Source organism: Aquarana catesbeiana, linkage group LG01, assembly GCF_042186555.1.
Source record: "Aquarana catesbeiana isolate 2022-GZ linkage group LG01, ASM4218655v1, whole genome shotgun sequence".
Lineage (NCBI taxonomy): Eukaryota > Metazoa > Chordata > Amphibia > Anura > Ranidae > Aquarana > Aquarana catesbeiana.
Window position 1 is genome coordinate 563,584,080 of NC_133324.1, and position 19,772 is coordinate 563,603,851.

At 43.0% G+C, this 19,772-nt stretch overlaps 1 protein-coding gene across 1 annotated transcript in view; it reads left to right on the forward strand.

Annotated features, from left to right (window-relative positions):
- Positions 1 to 19,772, forward strand: part of APC2 (APC regulator of WNT signaling pathway 2) — a 121,216-nt gene that overhangs the window by 76,819 nt on the left and 24,625 nt on the right. Inside the window, exons 8-10 of the mRNA XM_073596700.1 lie at positions 343 to 414; positions 3,949 to 4,035; positions 4,157 to 4,535. Coding sequence (XP_073452801.1) covers positions 343 to 414; positions 3,949 to 4,035; positions 4,157 to 4,535 — 538 coding nt within the window. The remainder of the gene's footprint in view (positions 1 to 342; positions 415 to 3,948; positions 4,036 to 4,156; positions 4,536 to 19,772) is intronic.

A 19,772-nucleotide genomic window follows, 5' to 3' on the forward strand; every position in this document is an offset into this window, starting at 1 on the left:
CAGCTTGGCACCAATGCACGTGGACATGCACGGTGATGCGCACTGGCGAACACAAATGTCCCTATGTGTCAGTGCACGCTGGATACTACCCCAAGCTCGTCTGTGTGCTGGTACATGTGCACGAGCATTAGTTGCACGGGACAGAAAGAAAGCCTTTACAAATTGAGGAGGAGAGTCCATATTTGACATTTCTTACCAGAACATGTGCCCCTTTTTAGATGTTTCCTCTCCCCTGCTATTTTGGTGTCAACTGTAAATTTTTGAATTTCTTATCACTTTCTCTCCCAGTAACAACCTTTCCATTGGTATGCTCATGATTTTAACTTGGTTTTGTCCTGTTAGATTCGGGCTTCCCGTATGGAGCAGATTGAGCAACAGCTGGAAGAAATGCAACGAATGGAACAAACTATAGAGGTAAAACATTTCTTTTTGTGAATTAATTCACTGGTTCTCATGTAATTTAACATAAATACAGAATTAAAACAGGGTTATTGGTGTGGCAAGGTCCCAGGCCTCCTTTAGTCTAGTGAGAACCTCTAGAGTTAGGGACAGCTGACATCCTTCTTTGTAAAGTGTGTTTCAAGGCATGGTGGGTGTAGTGTAAGGTAGATTCATGGGTGCCAGATACTTTTTGAATGCAAAGAGATTTATTGTCTCTTAAACTGAACTGTGGGAGAGAGGGTTCAGGGCCAGGACACCCTTTAGTAGTTGCGAAGGTTAATTAGCAGACACCAAGACTTCTATAGGTAGACAGCCATGCAGGAAAAGGCATCCAGCAAGACACCACATCTGCAAGTGTAGGAGCGCTGTCTGCTAAGGCAACGATCTTAAACAGTTTGTAACAAAGGTTACAATGAACTCTTTACACACCTCCACCCAGACAGCCATCCAGGTGGCACTGAACCCCGATCGCCTGACCTCACCTAATTAAATAGGGTCTCCCAGCAGGCCAAGGAACCTAAGAAGATCCCTGCCCATTGGCTGAGATACCCCATCTATTCCTAATCTGTCCTTGCAATGCCCTTGTCTTATATAATGTGACCAGATACCCGGCCATCTAGTGACAGAAGAGAGAAGTGCAGCAATCCCACAATTAGGGTGGAATCAATTGATCCCCTATCAATCGGCCAATGAGACTACGCCTGGCAGGTAAATTTACTAGCAGCCCTGCCTAAACATCAGGATGCTACATCGGTATCACATGTCACTTGCCCATTTAATCCTATTTAAAGTTCCCATGCACAATATTAATATATGGACCAAATTACTAAAAGCCATTTTTACACCAGGAACATTTCAGTATATTGGTGCAATCACAGGAGATACTGCTGTTTTATAGCATGCATAGTGCAAACATTTGAAAATCATATGGAGGGACACCTTAAAGGGATAGAGGATAAAAATGTTAAGCGTATGTAGGCATGGCCAAAAAGTGGAAAAGGCCAACAAAATGGGTATCACTTCATGGTGGTTGGCTTTTAGTCTAGCAACTTTCCCCCTTTGCTTTGCTATATTTTAGACAAAATAGAGACTGGGGTACATTGAAGATAAAGTGAGAATACAGTAAGTCCCATCATTGTCAGTGGATACAGTAATAACTCCCAGCACTGATGTCAGTGGGTGCAGTAATAAACACTAATAAACACTAGAATTTTTTTTTGTTTTAACTTAGCTCTGCACCACTCTTCCACTGCTTGCTTCTACACGCTTTTCTACAGCTCGACTCTGAACAGCCACCATTTGCCTTTGCACCCCTTCTCCACAACCCGTCACCCAACTTTCACCTAGGCACAGCTCTCCTTTGCATGTCTCATTCACAGCTCTTTTACACCAATTGTCCAACACTTGCCTCTACACAAATTATACAACGCTCGCCTGAGAATCACTGCTTCAGTTAAACGGTTCAAAACACAGTTACTTGCACTTATCCTCATAAACAAAACCCTCTTAGTGAACTCCAGGGTACCTCCGGTCAAACAGGTGAACAGCCAGCTGGAGGGATCCCAGTCCCGAGAATACAGGGAGGACAACCTACTGAAACTAGAGTATTCTGGTAGCAACCCAATGAATTGTGGGAAAAGTGTTAAAGGGGCCTGCATCTGAGCATGGTGAGTAAACGGGTACTCCAGTACATGTTTATTTGCCTATTTTGTATTTGACATCTTTTCTTATGTCTTGTCAGTTTACATTTCAGCTTTTCTGTAAGGATTCTCTTTAGTAGAAATGTAAATATTATATGTCAATTGATTTACCAATTGGGCTAATTCCAGATTACTAGTTGTCAGGATTTGTCTGGCTTTAGGTCAGTACCTCAAAAAATATCTAAAGCATATGATTTAATGGTTAAACATCTGTCAGGAGTTTTTGTTTTCCTCTCCGTGTCCCACTGAGGAGATTCCACTTCACTTCCTGTCCTGACACAATAGGTGAGACAATTGAGAAACAAATCTCTCTAAAGTTGAGGGAAAATCCCTTCTTAAACTGGCTACATATTATACAATTTTCTTGTACAATTTTGCTTTAGATTTACCAAAACCACATAATATGAGCTCAAACCTAAACACTTTCAAATTGTATGCAATAAGACAGGCCCTTACACTACATAGTTGAAGGTAGATCTAAAATAAATTGAACAAGACAATTGCATAATGTGTAGACAGGTTTAGACAGCGAAGATATCCCTAATCTCCATGATCCCTGTGGTAAATATATAGAATGAGTCTCTTTAGGGTGGATAAAATACAGCAATTAAATGATACCAGGGCTTCAGCGACTCCCCATTGCATCCAAAACTGAAGAAATAGTCTTTGTCTTTAGATTTAGGCCCAGTACACAAGTACCAAAAATTGTCTGGTTCAGCAGGAACCAGCCCCTTTTCCGTACATGTGTACTGCTGTCTGTTCAACAGTAGCGGGTCTAACAAGTGGCTTCTGTTGAACGGTCTTGCTGGAAAACCAGCATTCGATCTTTACTTGCAGCCAAAGTGGCTGTAAGCGCTGATCAGTGTATTCTGATGGGGGGGGTGTCACCCTGTCAGAATACAATAGCGCAGCGGGAGAAATCCCTGTATTACACATCATCTTGTTCATGCCAGGAATCTGTCAGTTTTTGTATTTTTGTTTAACCTGCTGGGGGAACAAAAAAAGAAACTGAATGTGTATACACAGCTTTACTCTAAGCATTTGGACCACAATAATAGCCAAAGAGCTAGCACTTTCAGAAGGATTAATCTGCAATGGCCACCTCCATATACTCTCTGCACAAGTCTACTTTTATTGCATTGCTTGAAAACTTTTAAGCAGTTTTGTCCAATCTGCAAAGAGCAGGAATTCTGATTGCCTTAATTCATGAATTGTGTGATTCTTCATCTGGGTAGGTTTGCATGAAAATATTCAGACCAGCTGAAAAGTCATAATTGGACAAAAAAGACAAAACACCAATTCCTGTGATCAGATTGTGAATAAGGCTGCTTCCACACTGGAGCGGGAGGGCGTTGATGGTAAAACGCCTCTATTTTTAGCTGCGCTTTACCGTCGTTTTTGCAGAGGTTTTTGGCTGCTAGCGGGGTGGTTTTAACCCCTACTAGCGGCCAAAAAAAGGTTAAAACGACCTGCAACGTGATGTTACAGCTGCGCTTTGCTGGTGGTTCAGCAGTGCTGCCCATTCATTTCAATTGGCAGGAGCGGTGAAGGAGCGGTGTATACATCACTCCTTCACCGCTCCAAAGATGCTGCTTGCAGGAGTTTTTTTAACGTCCTGCCAGCGCATCGCCTCAGTGTAAAAGCACTCAGGCTTTCACACTGAGACTGCAGGGGAGGTGTTTTTCAGGCGCTTTACAGGCACTATTTTTTAGCCCAAAAGCACCTGAAAAATGCCTCACTGTGAAAGGGGTCTAAGAGGATTGTATAACCACATTTTAACAAAGTAAATTATGTTCTATCCCCCCAGCCTTGTGCAATCCTTGAGACTGTGGACAGACCAGTTCCAGAGAATATTTCACAACCAGAAGACAACTCAGGTCAACCAGAAAATAAGGTACACATGGAAATGATTTACCCATAAAATGTGTATTGATGGAAGTGAAATGTAAACATAAATCAGTTGCACAGGCCTAGGTTACAATGGTAGCTGACTGTCATTGCCTATTTTATCATAGGTAGAGGTGGTGTTCTGGCTTTTGTCAATGCTGGCCACACGTGATAAGGATGACATGTCGCGCACTTTGTTGGCCATGTCCAGCTCACAAGAGAGTTGCCAAGCCATGCGAAGATCAGGCTGCCTTCCACTGCTACTCCAGATTCTTCATGACACAGAACAAGATGGAAGAACAAAGGACTCTCAGAATTTCAAAGATGCAAGGATGAGAGCCAATGCTGCACTCCATAATGTGATCTTCTCTCAACCCGATGAAGGACAGGCCAAGAAGGAGATGAGAGTCCTCCATATTCTTGAACAGATACGTTCCTATACTGAAACTTGCTGGGATTGGATGCTATGTCACGAGCAGAAAGATGGTGTAGTAGACAGTAGCCCAGGTACCTTGCAATAACTTTAAGTTGTGTACAACTATTCCTAAGAGTTTAGTATGAACTGAATGTGTTAGATATGTAAGATAACAGAGACTCGCTAAGCAAAGCATTACATTATTATTATTATTGTACAGGATTTATATAGCACTAACGGTTTATGCAGAGCTTTACAAAATGGAAGACAGTACAGGGACAATATGATGCAATACAAATGCATCAGAGGGCCTTGTAATAACTGTGAGAGATGAGCTGATGGAAAAAGTAAAAGTTTATAAGTTAAAGACAGGATAGGTTTTCAGGAATTGCCTAAAGGTAGATAGAGTGGGAGATAGACAGATTGGGGTAAAGAGTTCCAGAGGATGGGAAAGGCTCTGGAGAAGTCCTGGAGGCTTGTATGTGAGGAAGTGACAGGGGTACTAGATAGCAGGAGGTCTTGGGAGGAGTGAAGGGAACATTTTGGTTGGTATTTTGAAACAAGGTTAGTGAGTGCAAATTTGTGGATGGTTTTGTAGGTTGCTGTTAGTATTTTGAATTGTATTAGTTGGGTAAATGGAAGCCAATGGAGGGATTGTTAAAGAGCTGTAGCAGACACTGAATGGTTGGTAATGTAGATGAGTCTGGCAGCAGCATTCATGATGGACTGAAGAGGGGATAGCCTAAGTAAAGGTAGGCCAATGAGGAGAGAGTTACAAAAGTCAAGTCGAGAGATAACCAGGGAGTGAAATAGAAGCTCTGTGTTGTCATTGATTTTTGAGAGATTTGGAAAGGGATTATTATGGGACTGAAAGGAGAGTTCAGAGTCCAGGATTACACCTAACATCCCAGCATGCAGAGATGGATAGTTGTGCCATCGATCGGCATGGGGGAAGGAAAGATTATGAACTCGGTATAGATTGACTTGGAGGTTATCCAAAGCACATGTCAAATTCCAATATTCTTTAGCCCAATATCTTTAACTGAAAATAGCATAATGTAATGCTGACAATATTCTTACTGATGTATAGCAGAAAATTACCTATTAATGCAAAACTGAAAAAATCTAAATGCAGAATTACCAGAATATACCATATACTGCATTGCACCTGTCTTCAGAAATGTCAACTAAAATGCTACACTAAGCCTGGGTTCACACATGTGCGGTGCAAATTGAAGCTCAGGTTTCACTGGGAAGATAAAAATCAGTTGTTCAGAGGTTTCTCTGCGTTGTAGCTGCGGATCAGTGAGCAGGGAGAGGGGGAGGTGTAGTGAGGAGAAGGAGAAAATCCATGTTCAGAACGCAATACATCTGCGAATCAGATGCGTTCCCATAGGAGATAATGGGCTTGTAATTCGCACCGCAATGCCCAAAAAACGCATAAGTTTTTTTGTGCAATGCGCAGTGCGAATGCAACGCACATATGTAAACCAGATACATTCAAATGAATGTATTTTAAAATGTCCTGCGAATTGGATGCTGTGTAAGCCGCATCAAATTCGCATAGGTGTGAACGGGGGCTAAAAGTTTTGAAGAAAAAAATGTATTAGGAATAATTAGAAAATTAAACAAATAATAATAGTGAACAGAAGAGAAATGCAGAAAGTACAGTCAATTTATAAAGTGCAGAAGTCATGAGTATGTCTGGAGCATGCATTGTGTGGACTGGTCAGTTTAGGTGTGCTTATATTAGTGCTTATATTAGTGAACAGTTGTGAAGTGCCCTTCTTATATCGGTGGTCAGTGGGAGAAGAGCCATCTTACATTGCTGATTTACTGGAGAAGTAGCCTCTTATATTGGTGACCAGCATAGTACCCTTTTACACAAGTGTTTAGTGTAGTGTTTCCTTACCATGATGTCAAGTGGTGAAGTGCACCCTTACATTAGCAATTCAGTAAAGAGGTGCCCATTACATTGATGATCATTGTAGTAACCCTGACATTGGTGATTCATTGAAGAAATGGCCTCTTACATTGGTGTTCAATATAGTATCTCCCTATATTTGTGGTCAGTGTAATGTTTCTCAAATTGGTAGTCATTGGCAAAGTGCCCTCTCTCATTGGTTGTCAATGGGAGCTTGGCAAAGGAGATCAATAATATCAGTTTTACGGGACATACTAAAACATTTAATTGAAAATGGCTTAATGTAGCTTAACGTGTAACAAAGTGCCTAAACCTCAATCAATTGTCTTGAAACTCAGCACAGCCAAACTTCTCAACTTTCCAAACCTATTCTAGAAGTTTCATGCATTTTGGTGTTCCACAAGGCAAACTAGGGACATTAAGCTTGTTTTTTGGGGAACTTAATGTGGCTTAACGTACACAAAAGACCTTAGATATTAACCAATTTCCCCCAAACTTCACACAATAGAAGACCCTGTCTATGTTAACATACTCAGAACATTTCAGATAATTTGGTAAATCACACCAAAAGTTATTCACATTAAGCTATATTTTACAATGCTAAAACATTTAATGTGAACAGCTTAAAGCAGAGGTCTGCCCAAAAAATAAATAAATAAATAAAAGCCAGCAACTACACATACTGCAGCTGCTGGCTTTTAATAATAGGACACTTACCTATCCTGGAGTCCAGCGATGTCGGCACCGCAGCTGATGTTTCCTTCAGCTGTTGGGTGCTGCCGCCACCATTGCGAGTAAGGGAACCTGGCATTGTAGCCTTACGGCTTCACAGTACGGCTTGAACCCTACTGCGCATGCGCAAGGCCCCGCTCCTTTCTCCTACTGGCCCAGCGACAGGGGAAGGAGGAGGGAGGAGGAAGGAGCTCCGCGGTGATGTCATGGGCTGCGGCGCGGACTCCCGGAAGTGGGAACAGGATACCTGTCAAAGACAGGTATCCTGTTCCCCCCTCCCCGAAAGGTGCCAATTGTGGCACCGGAGGGGGAGAGGAGACAAATGAGCAGAAGTTCCACTTTTGGGTGGAACTCCGCTGTAATGTAAAAATAGCTTAACGTACCATAATGTGCCTAAACCTCAATCATTGGTCTTGAAACTTTGCCCAACCTAAGTTCTCAACTTCCCAAACCTATCTGAAAAGTTTCATGCATTGTGGTGTTCCACAAAGCAAACTAGGGACATTAAGCTTGTTTATTGGGGAGCTTAATGTGGCTTAAAGTACAAAAAAGAGCTTAGATGTTAACCAATTTCCCCCAAACTTCACACAATAGAAGACTCTGTCTATGTTAACATACTCAGAAAAATTCAGATCATTTGGTAAATCACACTAAAAGTTATTCACATTAAGCTATATTTTACAATGCTAAAACATTTAAGAGCTTAATGTAAAAAGAGCTTAACGTACCATAATGTGCCTCAACCTCAATCAATTGTCTTGAAACTTTGCACAGCCTAGGTTCTCAACTTCTCAAACCTATCCAAGAAGTTTCATGTATTTCGGTGTTCCACAAGGCAAACTAGGGACATTAAGCTTGTTTTTTAGGGAGCTTAATGTGGCTTAACGTACAAAAAAGAGCTTAGATGTTAACCAATTTTCCGCAAACTTCACACAAAAGAAGACTCTATGCCAACATATTCTGAAAATTTCAGCTCATTGGTAAATTACCACAAAAGTTATTCACATTTAACCATTTTTTTACAATTCTTTAACCAGTTGCAGACTTTGGGCGTACTAGACATGCCCAAAAACATGTCATCAGTGTACACAGGGAGTGCCTAGTACATCCAGTCCTATATCCAGATCTGCTTCTCAGTCTAGTCCTCCAGTCCTTCCCTGTCTCAGTACCCAACAATTCAGCAGGAGCTGTTACATTGAAACATTGTATCAATTGTAACTTTCTGTGTTTTGCATCTACAGATCAAAGGGATGAAGTTCGATTTGCAGGTGAAGAGAGTTAAAGCAACCTTGACAAATAAAAAAAAAAAAATGTTTTTTTCTAATTAAATGTTCCTCTGTTGAACCCCTTATTAACCCTTTAGTTTTCTCTAATCAGCACTGATTAACTCTATATTCCCCTTCTCTATTCAATTATAATTTTCCTGTTTATTTTTTCTTTTCTATTTTATTAACTAATAGTTAAACTTTTTTTTTGTTTTTGGTTACTTTGCTCATTAATATTTTTTACACCTTCTTAGATATATTTACACGCATCACACTGAAAATAGCGCAAAAATTTAAAAAACCCCACTTTACTTCATTTGTAAATAACTTTTCAATGTTTTGTGTAAAATCATTATTTTAGTGTTGTTTTACACAGGACAAATTACAGAATAAAATGCATATTTTTTTATGTGCAGTAACACTATTTATGATTAACCACTTGACCACTGGGCACTTAAACCCCCTTCCTAACCAGACCAATTTTCAGCTTTCGGTGCTCTCACATTTTGAATGACAATTACTCAGTCATACAACACTGTACCTATATGACATTTTTGTCCTTTTTTTCACACAAATAGAGCGTTCTTTTGGTGGTATTTAATCACCGTCGGGTTTTTAATTTTTTGCGATATAAAAGAAAAAAGACTGAAAATTCGGTAAAAAAATGAATTTTTTTTTATTCTGTTATAAAATTTAGCAAATTAGTAATTTTTCTTCCTAAATTTTGGCCAAATTTTTACTGCTACATATGTTTGGTAAAAATACGTACAGATTGGTGTATATTATTTGGTCTTTGTGAAAGTTATAGAGTCCAAAAGCTATGGTGCCAATATCTGAAAATTGATCACAGCTGGAGTACTGACGGCCTATCTAATTTCTTGAGACCCTAACATGCCAGAAAAGTACAAATACCCCCCAAATGACCCCTTTTTGGAAAGAAGACATTCCAAGGTATTTAGGAAGATGCATGGTGAGTTTTTTTGAAGTTGTCATTTTTTCCCACAATTCTTCGCAAAATCAAGATTTTTTTTCTTTTTTTTTTCACAAAATTGTCATATTAACAGGTTATTTCTCACACACAGTATATGCATACCACAAATTACACCCCAAAACACATTCTGCTATTACTCCCGAGTATGGTGATACCACATGTGTGAGATTTTTACACAGCGTGGCCACATACAGAGGCCCAACATGCAGGAAGCACCTTCAGGCGTTCTGGAGCACCCAGGCCAATTCTGACATTTCTCTCCTACATGTAAAAATCATCATTTATTTGCTAGAAAATTACATAGAACTCCAAAACATTATATATGTTTTTTTTAGCAAAGACCCTAGAGAATACAATGGCGGTTGTTGCAACTTTTTATCTCACACAGTATTTGCGCAGCAATTTTTCGAACACGTTTTTTTTGAAACTTTTGTGCTTTGAAAAAAAACAAAACAGTAAAGTTAGCCCAATGTTTTTGCATAATGTGAAAGATGAAGTTACGCTGAGTAAATAGATATCTAACATGTCACCCTTCAAAATTGCACACGCTCGTGGAATGGTGCCAAACTTCGCTACTTAAAAATCCCCATAGGCGACGCTTTAAAATTTTTTACTGGTTATATGTTTTGAGTTACAGAGGAGGTCTAGGGCCAAAATTATTGCTCTCGCTCTAACGTTCACAGCAATACCTTACATGTGTGGTTTGAACACCGTTTTCATATGTGGGCGGGACTTATGTATGCCTTCGCTTCTGCATGCGAGCACACGGACAGGGGAGCTTTAAAAAATTTTTTTCTTTTTATTGTTCATTTTACTTTATTTATTTTAGTTTGATGCTTTTTTCCAAAAAAAAAAACATTTTGATCACTTTTATTCTGATTACAAGGAATGTAAACATCCCTTGTAATAGGAATATGGCATGACAGGTCCTCTTTACAGTGAGATATGGGGTCAATAAGACCCCGCATCTCATCTCTAGGCTGCGAAGCCTGAAATTAAAAAAAGAAAAAAAGATCCTGGATTCGATTGTAGCGGTGAGTCGGTAGAAGCACTGGAGGAAGGGAGGGCGTCCCCTCTCGCCTCCCGTAAGAACGATCAAGCAGTGGAATATGATCATTCTTATTGTGTAGGGAATCGCCAGCTGAAAAAGCTGATATCTGAATGATGCCTGTAGCTGCAGGCATCATTCAGACATCCCCGCACAAAGTCAAGGACGGGAAGTGGTTAAAACGCATTTTTTTTTTAACACAAAGTTGTCCATCTATACAATATTTCTAACACATAACATGTACATACCAAAAATGACACCCCAAAATAGATTCTCCTACTCCTCCTGAGTACGGCGATACCACATGTGTGAGACTTCCACAGCCTGGCCACATACAGAGGCCAAGTACAGCTGAGTATGGCTGAGCATGGCAGGGTATCGCTGAGTATGACTGGGTATGGCTGAGTATGGCTGGGTATTGCAGAGTATGGCAGGTTATTGCAGAGAATGGCTGGGTATTGCAGAGTATGGCTGGGTATTGCAGAGTATTGCGGGGTATTGCAGGGTATTGCGGGGTATTGCGGAGTATTGTGGGGTATTGCGGAGTATTGCGGGGTATTGCAGAGTATTGCGGAGTATTCCGGGGTATTGGAGTATTGTGGAGTATTGTGGAGTATTGCGGGGTATTGCAGAGTATTGCAGGGTATTGCAGAGTATTGCGGGGTATTGGGGGGTATTGCAGAGTATTGGGGGGTATTGCGGGGTATTGCGGGGTATTGCAAGGTATTGCAGAGTATTGCGGGGTATTGCGGAGTATTGCGGGGTATTGCGGAGTATTGCGGGGTATTGCAGAGTATTGCGGGGTATTGCAGAGTATTGGGGGGTATTGCGGGGTATTGCAGAGTATTGCGGGGTATTGCGGAGTATTGCGGGGTATTGCAGAGTAGTGCAGGATATTGCAGAGTATTGCAGGGCATTAGAGTATGGAGGGATGGCTGAGCATGGATGGATGGATGTGACTGCAGTTGTCACAGAGCAGCGCTGTGGGCACTATAGATCCAGCCCACAGCGCTGCTGCCATCCGATCCCTCCCCCTCTCCTCTCACACTGTACCGATCGGTACACAGAGGGGAGGGAGGAACCGGCGTCATGACATGACGCTGGTTTGTTTACATGTGATCGCTCCGTCATTTGATGGAGCGATCGCATGGTAAACGGCCGCGATCAGCGATCAGAGGACCCGGCGGTCACGGATGTTCTCGGGTGCGCGCCCCAGGGGGCGCGCGAGAGCGAGATTCTGGGAGGACGTCCATGGACGCCCACCCAGAATAAGTAGCCGTCTTTCGGCTATGGCCGGTCGGCATGTGCCCCATATTTTTTATGTGCAGTAACACTATTTATTTTTAAACTTATGCCCCGTATACACGATCGCCCACGACTTTCCGACAACAAAACCATGGATTTTTGTTCGAAGGTTGTTGGCGCCAACTTGTCTTTCATACACACGGTCACACAAATGTTGGCCATCAATTACGAACGTGGGAACGTGATGGCGTAAAAGACGTACAACGAGCCAAGAAAAAGGAAGTTCAATAGTCATGAATATATCCATTATGATCGCTAGTTTTACAAGACCGAGCACTTCCGGCTCGTACTTGATTCCGAGCATGCGTGAACTTTTGTGCGACGGACTTGTGTACACACGATCGGAAAGTCCGACAAAAACGTTTTGTTGGCGGAAAATTTGAGAACCTGATAGCCAACATTTGTTGGTGGAAAGTCCGACAACAAATGTTCGATGGAGCATACACACGGTCGGACTTTCAGCCAACAAGTTCACATCCTGTCGGAAAGTCCAATCATGTGTACGCGGCATAACACTGCTAAAAAAAAAAAGAAAAAAATGCCTTTTGTTTCGTTTTATTACATTTAATTGTCTAAGGATTGCAAAAAAAAAAATATTGTTGCAGGACAATATTCACAAAAAGAAAGCCTTGTTTGTCCTTAAAATAATGCATGTATTACGTTGTTATCTTAAGTCAGGGGTAGGCAAGCTCGGTACTCCAGCTGTGGTGAAACTTCAAATCCCATCATGCCCATGCCTCTAGGAGCCATGCCTGTGATTGTCAGGGTCTTGCAATGTCTCATGAGACTTGTAGTTTCACCACAGCTGGAGGGCCAAGGTTGCCTACCCCTGTCTTAAGTAATGAAAAAATTATCGTAGAATAAACAGGCTCATAGCAGAAATTTGAAAATTGCTCTGGTCCAGTAGGGATAAACAGGTGTGAGCAGTGCAGTGTCTTGGTCTAGGGTGGCACTTTGTGGGGAGCGGCAAAAAAGCCGCACCCCCGCACAAAAACATCCCCTCTGTGCAACCCCCCCCAACCCATCCTCCTGAGTCCCAGCTCCGGCAGCCTCCTCCCGCTCAGATACAACCTCCGGTGTGCACACATGTGGCGTCGGCAGCCACTGAGGTGCCTGACCAGTGGTGGAGTGATCTGCAGCCTTGTGTGCTGTGCCAGGGTCTGGGAGCCTGGACGTGTCTTCAGACATCAGGAAATCCCACCCACTGCTTCACCATGCAGTGCGACATGCCACCCAGACTCAGGTAGGACACTATTGTAAGGCGAGAGTGGAGAGGAGTGTATGGCAGCCAAGGAGGGAGTGTCAGGGGGTGCAAGGCTGTGAAGTCTCCTCATGCTTTGTTTGGAGGACTGGTGGCAGCCCTCTCTGCTGGGACTTGTAGTGCCCTCTGTGGGGGGCTGAGATATGGCAGCCCCTTATGCTTGGACTTGTAGTGCCTTAGACTGTGGAGGGGACTGAGGATCCCCCACAGAGGGCACTACAAGTCCCAGCAGAGTGGGCTGCCATTTTTCAGTCCCCTGTAGTCTAGAGCACTACAAGTCCCAGCAGAGCAGGCTGCTCTTACAGAACAGGAGAAGGAGCTGGGGGGGTTGTACTGGGAGGGGAGAGAAGGAGGCACAGGTTTGAGATGAGGGAGGATTTTCTCTGAAAGTTAGGATTTATGCTGGGAGGGGGAGATGCTGAGGCTTTTTGTTAAGAGGGGGTATTTATGCTGGGAAGGGGAGATGGGAGAGGATTTGTGATGAGAGGGGGGATTTATGCTGGGAGGGGGAGATGGGGAGGATTTGTGATAAGAGGGGGGATTTATTCTGGGAGGGGGAGATGGGGAGGATTTATGATGAGAGGGGGGATTTATGCTGGCAGGGGGAGATGGGAGAGGATTTGAGATGAGAGGGGGATTTATGCTGGGAGGGGGGATTGGGGGAGGATTTTTACTAAGAGGGGGTATTTATGCTGGGAGGGGGAGATGGGGAAGGATTTGTGCTGGGAGGGGGGAGATGGAGGAGGATTTTTGCTAAGAGGGAGAATTTATGCTGGCAAGGGGAGATGGGAGAGGATTTATGCTGGGAGGGGGCAATGGGGGAGGATTTGTACTAAGAGGGGTATCTATGCTGGGAGGGAGAGATGGGGGAGGATTTGTGCTGAGAGGGGTATTTATGCGGGGAGGGAGAAATGGGGGAGGATTTGTGCTGAGAGGGGTATTTATGTTGGGAGGGAGAGAAGGGGGGGATTTGTGCTGAGAAGGGTATTTATGTTGGGAGGGAGAGAAGGGGGGGATTTGTGCTGAGAGGGGGATTTATGCTGGGTGCGTGAGATGGGGAGGATTTGTGCTGGGAAAGGGGAGGTTGAGGCAAGGGTTTGTGCTGAGAAGGGGATTTGTACTGGAAGGGGTTATATGAGGGTGAGGATTTGTTCTGAAAGGGGCTATTTTTGCTGCTAGCGGGGGGATGGAGGGGGCAGGGGCCTGGAAGGGGTGTGGTTTACAGATGATAGGGCGAGTCTTAAATAGGAAGAGGTGTGGCCTTGGCAGAAAGGGTGGGTCGTATTTAAATTAGGGGGTGCATGAATTTCATCAGGCCTAGGGCAGCACAAAACCTAAATACACCACTGGGTGTGAGAGCTGGTGAAGTGGTTAAACATGTAAAAAGAGTTAATTTACTATTATGTGCCTAAGCTTTAACTAATTGCCGCCCGCCCACCGTCAAATGACGATGGGGCAGTGTGGCTCTTGTTCTGGGACGACATCATATAATGGCGATCGCAGCTGCGCAGGATCGCGGCCACCTGGGTTGGTAGGACACGTCTCCACCCCGATCTCTGTAAAGAGCCGTGGCTCTTTAACCATGTGATCGGCTGTGTCCAATCACAGCCGGTCACATGTAAACACGGAGATGACGGTAATCGTCGCTCCTCGTCTCACACTGACAGATTGTGTGGCGAGGAGAGCCGATCAGCGGCATCTTCACACAGGGAGACATCTACATATGTAATCAGGACACTGATCATCAGTGCCCTGATTATAATATAGTGCCAACAGTGTCACCAATCAGTGCCCACCAGTGCCATCAATCAGTGCTCACCAATGCCCACAAGTGCCACCAATCAGTGCCCATTAGTGATGCCAGTCAATGCTGGCTATCAGTGCTGCCTATCAGTGCTGCCCATCAATGCCCATCACTGCTGTCGAACAATGCCCATCAGTGTCGCCCCCATCAGTACCGCCTATCCGTGCTGCCTATCATTGCCTACCAGTGCTGCCTATTAGTACCCATTAGTGCCACCTAACAGTGCCCATCAGTGCCGCCTATCAGTACTCATCGGTGCCACGTATCAGTGCTACCTATCAGTGCCCATAAGTGCGGCATATTACTATGGCTAGCTATTATTATGGCTAGCTGCCATAACCCCGGTATCCCCGTTTTCGTGCGGCGACCGGCTTTCAGATAAAAGTGGTCCCTGCGGCGGATTCGCCGCGAGATCACTATTATCGGTGGCGGGAGAGGGCCCCCCCTCCCGCCGCGATCCGGTGCCCTCCGCCGCGATCCGGAGCCGTCGGTAGCGGCGGAGGCGATCGCGTCCTCCTCCGTGGTTTGTCTGGAGACGAGTGAGGCTAAGATGGCACTCACTCGTCTCCATGACACTGCTGGGCGGAAGCGACGTCAAAGCGTCACTTCCGCCCACGCCTCTTAAAGGCACATTTTTTCAAATGTCATTTTTCTAAATTACTTTTTTTTTTTTTTTTTTTTTATTGCATTTTAGTGTAAATATGAGATCTGAGGTCTTTTTGACCCCAGATCTCATATTTAAGAGGTCCTGCCATGCTGCCAGACTGAAACCATCCTCTAAATATCCCGTTTTTGCTGAGGTGATCGCTGGAGGTCGATCGATTGTGGGGAATCAGCTTCTTCTGCTTATCCAAGCTCAACTTGACCCGTAGGGGTCTTTACTAGAGGTGAGAGCCTGGGGAAACAAGTGGCGCACTTTGGATGGTGATAGTGATTGGATGAAGTGGACAGCGATTGTTTTTTCTAAAAATCTTTTTAAAAATCTCAGAAAACGGCTGTAAAACAGGTACTTCCGGTCTCAGCCGCGATCGGAAGTGACAACACCTGGCTCCTCCCTGACACGTTGCGTCACTGCTCACGTGACTTCATCAAAGGGTGACCGAGGAGGAGCCAGGTGTTTTCACTTCCGGTCACGGCTGAGACTGGAAGTACCTGTTTTACAGCCATTTTCTGAGATTTTTAATGTAAGTTATTACATGTGTTTTTTGAATAAACCATTTTAAATTACTACACAATGGAGCCATCCCTCTTCTTTACTCCACCTTGCTATGATCAGTATTTTTTATTTTTCACCATATTGAAGATTTGTCACTTTTCCTTATTGTTGCGACACATTCTCGTTAGCTGTTGATATTTTGTGTGTCATTTTTCCTTCTTTGTTTATGTTAGTTAGCGCCACATACCATTTTATTTTCATTAGCGATGAGCAAATACCACCAAAAGAAATATCTATTTGTGGGAAAAGAAGGACATCAATTTTGTTTGGTTACAACGTCGCACGACCGTGCAAATGTCAGTTAAAGCGACGCAGTGCTGTATCGCAAAAAATGGCCTGGTCATTAAGGGGGCAAATCCTTCCGGGCTGAAGTGGTTAACCAATAGCCTTGAAACTTTGCACAACCAAAGTTTTTATCTTCCCAAACCTATCCTGAAAGTTTTATGGATTTTGGTTTCCCACAAGGGAAATGAGTAACATTTAGCTTAAAGGATATATAAAGGTTCATTTTTTAATTTTTTCAAACAAATATGTTATATTTACCTCCTCTGTGCAGCTGGTTTTGCACAGAGTGACCCCGATCCTCCTCTTCTGGGGTCCCTCAGCGGCGCTCCTGGCTCCAAGTTCTTTTTTGTACAATAAGCTACATTAAACTCCCCAAAAAAACAAGTACAGCACCCCCCTGACCCCCAGAGGCATAGCATGGACAGCCAAAGGCAGGGAAGGCTGACATTTTGATCTTGGGCAGATCCTAGGCCAGTGAAGGGCTGTGCGATCAAAGAAAAGTTTGGCACAAGTCATTTTAGGTACATTTTTGAATGCTTTATTGGAGAACTCAATAACTGACAGAGAAGGTATAGGGCTGAGAACATCCATGGCAAAACTAGATTAGAAGAGAACTCCAGACTCACCAGTCCCTTTCAGTATTCCACAGTGCAGAATCAATAGGAGCACATGCTGGCACTGGGTAATAGAGCAACAGCTGAATAGGGATGGACATAAGATTACAACCCCTGGCAAAAATTATGGAATCACCAGTCCCTGAGGATGTTCCTTCAGTTGTTTATTGTTGTAGAAAAAAAGCAGATCACAGACATGGCCAAAAACTAAAGGCATTTCAAATGGCAACTTTCTGGCTTTAAGAAACACTAAAAGAAATCAAGAAAAATAATTGTGCTGGCCAGTAACAGTTAGATTTATAGAACAAGCACAGGGAATAAATTATGGAATCACTCAATTCTGAGGAAAAAATTATGGAATCACTCTGTAAATTTTCATTACAAACACTAACACCTGCATCAGATTAAATCTGCTTGTTAGTATGTAGGTAAAGAGGGTAAATCATCACACAGTGTTGCACAAGATGTTGGTTGTTCACAGTCGGCTGTGTCTAAAACATGGACCAAATACAAACAACATGGGAAGGTGGTTAAAGGCAAGCATACTGGTAGACCAAGGAAGACATCAAAGCGTCAAGACAGAAAACTTAAAGCAATATGCCTTGAAAACAGAAAATGTACAACAAAACAAATGAGGAACAAATGGGAGGAAACTGGAGTCAACATCTGTGACCGAACTGTAAGAAACCGCCTAAAGGAAATGGGATTTACATAAAGAAAAGCTAAAAGAAAGCCATCTCTAACACCTAAACACAAAAAAACAAGGTTACAATGGGCTAAGGAAAGGCAATCGTGGACTGTGGATGATTGGATGAAAGTCCTATTCAGTGATGAATCTCAAATCTGCATTGGACAAGGTGATGATGCTGGAACTTTTGTTTGGTGCCGTTCCTATGAGATTTATGCAGACGACTGTCTGAAGAAAACATGCAAATTTCCACAGTCAATTATGATATGGGGCTGCATGTCAGGTAAAGACACTAGGGTGATGGCTGTCATTAAATCTTCAATAAATGCACAGGTTTACATTGAAATTTTGGACACTTTTCTTATCCCATCTATTGAAAGGATGTTTGGGGATGATGAAATCATTTATCAAGATGATAATGCATCTTGCCATAGAGCAAAAACTGTGAAAAAAATTCCTTGAAGAAAGACACATAAGGTCAATGTCATAGCCTGCAAACAGTCCGGATCTCAATCCAATTGAAAATCTGTGGCGGAAGTTAAAGAAAATGGTCCATGGCAAGGCTCCAACCTGCAAAGATGATTTGACAACAGCAATCAGAGAAGGCTGGAGCCAGATTGATGAAGAGTACTGTTTATCACTCATTAAGTCAATGCCTCAGAGACTGCAAGCTGTTATAAAAGCCAGAGGTGGTGCAACAAAGTACTAGTGATGTGTTGGGGTGTTATTTTGTTTGTTTGTTTTTCATGATTCCATAATTTTTTCCTCAGAATTGAGTGATTCCATAATTTATTCCCTGTGCTTGTTCTATAAATCTAACTGTTACTGGCCAGCACAATTATTTTTCTTGATTTCTTTTAGTGTTTCTTAAAGCCAGAAAGTTGCCATTTGAAATGCCTTTAGTTTTTGGCCATGTCTGTGATCTGCTTTTTTTCTACAACAATAAACAACTGAAGGAACATCCTTAGGGACTGGTGATTCCATAATTTTTGCCAGGGGTTGTAGTAAGATCTTCAGTAGGAGAGACACCAGACTTGCTCCTTAGGTCCTTTCCAGTAACAGATACCTCCAGTAGCCATCCAGCGTCTCTGGTTCTCCTCCTCAATCAGCATGCAAGGCCTCTTCTAGGCTTGAGGCCTAGTCAAACCTTTCCCACACTTGAGCATTCCCATCTTCAGGACAAGCCTGGATGTAGGCTGTATGAAGACTGAGCACATGGCAATTCTCCCAAGTATATATGCACTTCGCCATTATGCACCACTGGCCAAGAAACCCCTAGTGATTGGCTAGTGAGCCACACACACGCATAATATTCCCCCCATTGGCTGTCCCAAACTACGGCCACTACACAAAAGGTGGTAGGGGCTACACAAGCTTAATGTCACTCACTTGTTTTCTGGAAAACAAAAATCCATGAAACATCTAGGATAGGTTTGGTGAAGCTGAAAGCTTGGGTTGTGCAAAGTTTCAAGGAAATTGATTAAGGTTTAGGCAGTTTATTGTAAAAACCCCATTAAGCTCCTCAAAAAACAAGCTTAACACTCTAATTTTCTTTGTGGGAGACCAAAATCCATGACTCTTCTAGGATAGGTTTGGAAAGTTAAAAACTTAGGTTGTGCAAAGTTTCAAGACAATTTATTAAAGTTTAGGCACATTATGGTACATTAGGCTCTTTTTACACTAAGCCACATGTTTTGGGATTGTAAAATATAGCTTAATGTGAAAAACTTTTGGTGTGATTTACCAAATGTTCTGACATTTTCAGAATATGTTGACATAAACAGAGTCTTCTATTGTGCGAAGTTTGGGGGAAATTGATTGACATCTCAGCTCTTTTTGGAACATTAAGCCACATTAAGCTCCTTAAAAAACAAGCTTAGTGTCCCTAGTTTGCCTTGTGGAACACCTAAATGCATGAAACTTCTAGGATAGGTTTGGGAAGTTGGGAACTTAGGCTGTGCAAAGATTCAAGACAATTGATTGAGTTTTAGGCACATTATGGTACATTAAGCTCTTTCAGTGGCGTCACTACAGTTGGTGTCACCCGGTGCGGAAAAAATTGGTGTCACCACCCCTCCACCAATTATAGTCCCTCTTCAGTACAGACCCCCTCCCTCAGTACAGACCCCCCCACTAAGTACAGACCCCCTCCATCAGTACAGACCCCCCTCCATCAGTATAGACCCGCTCAGTATA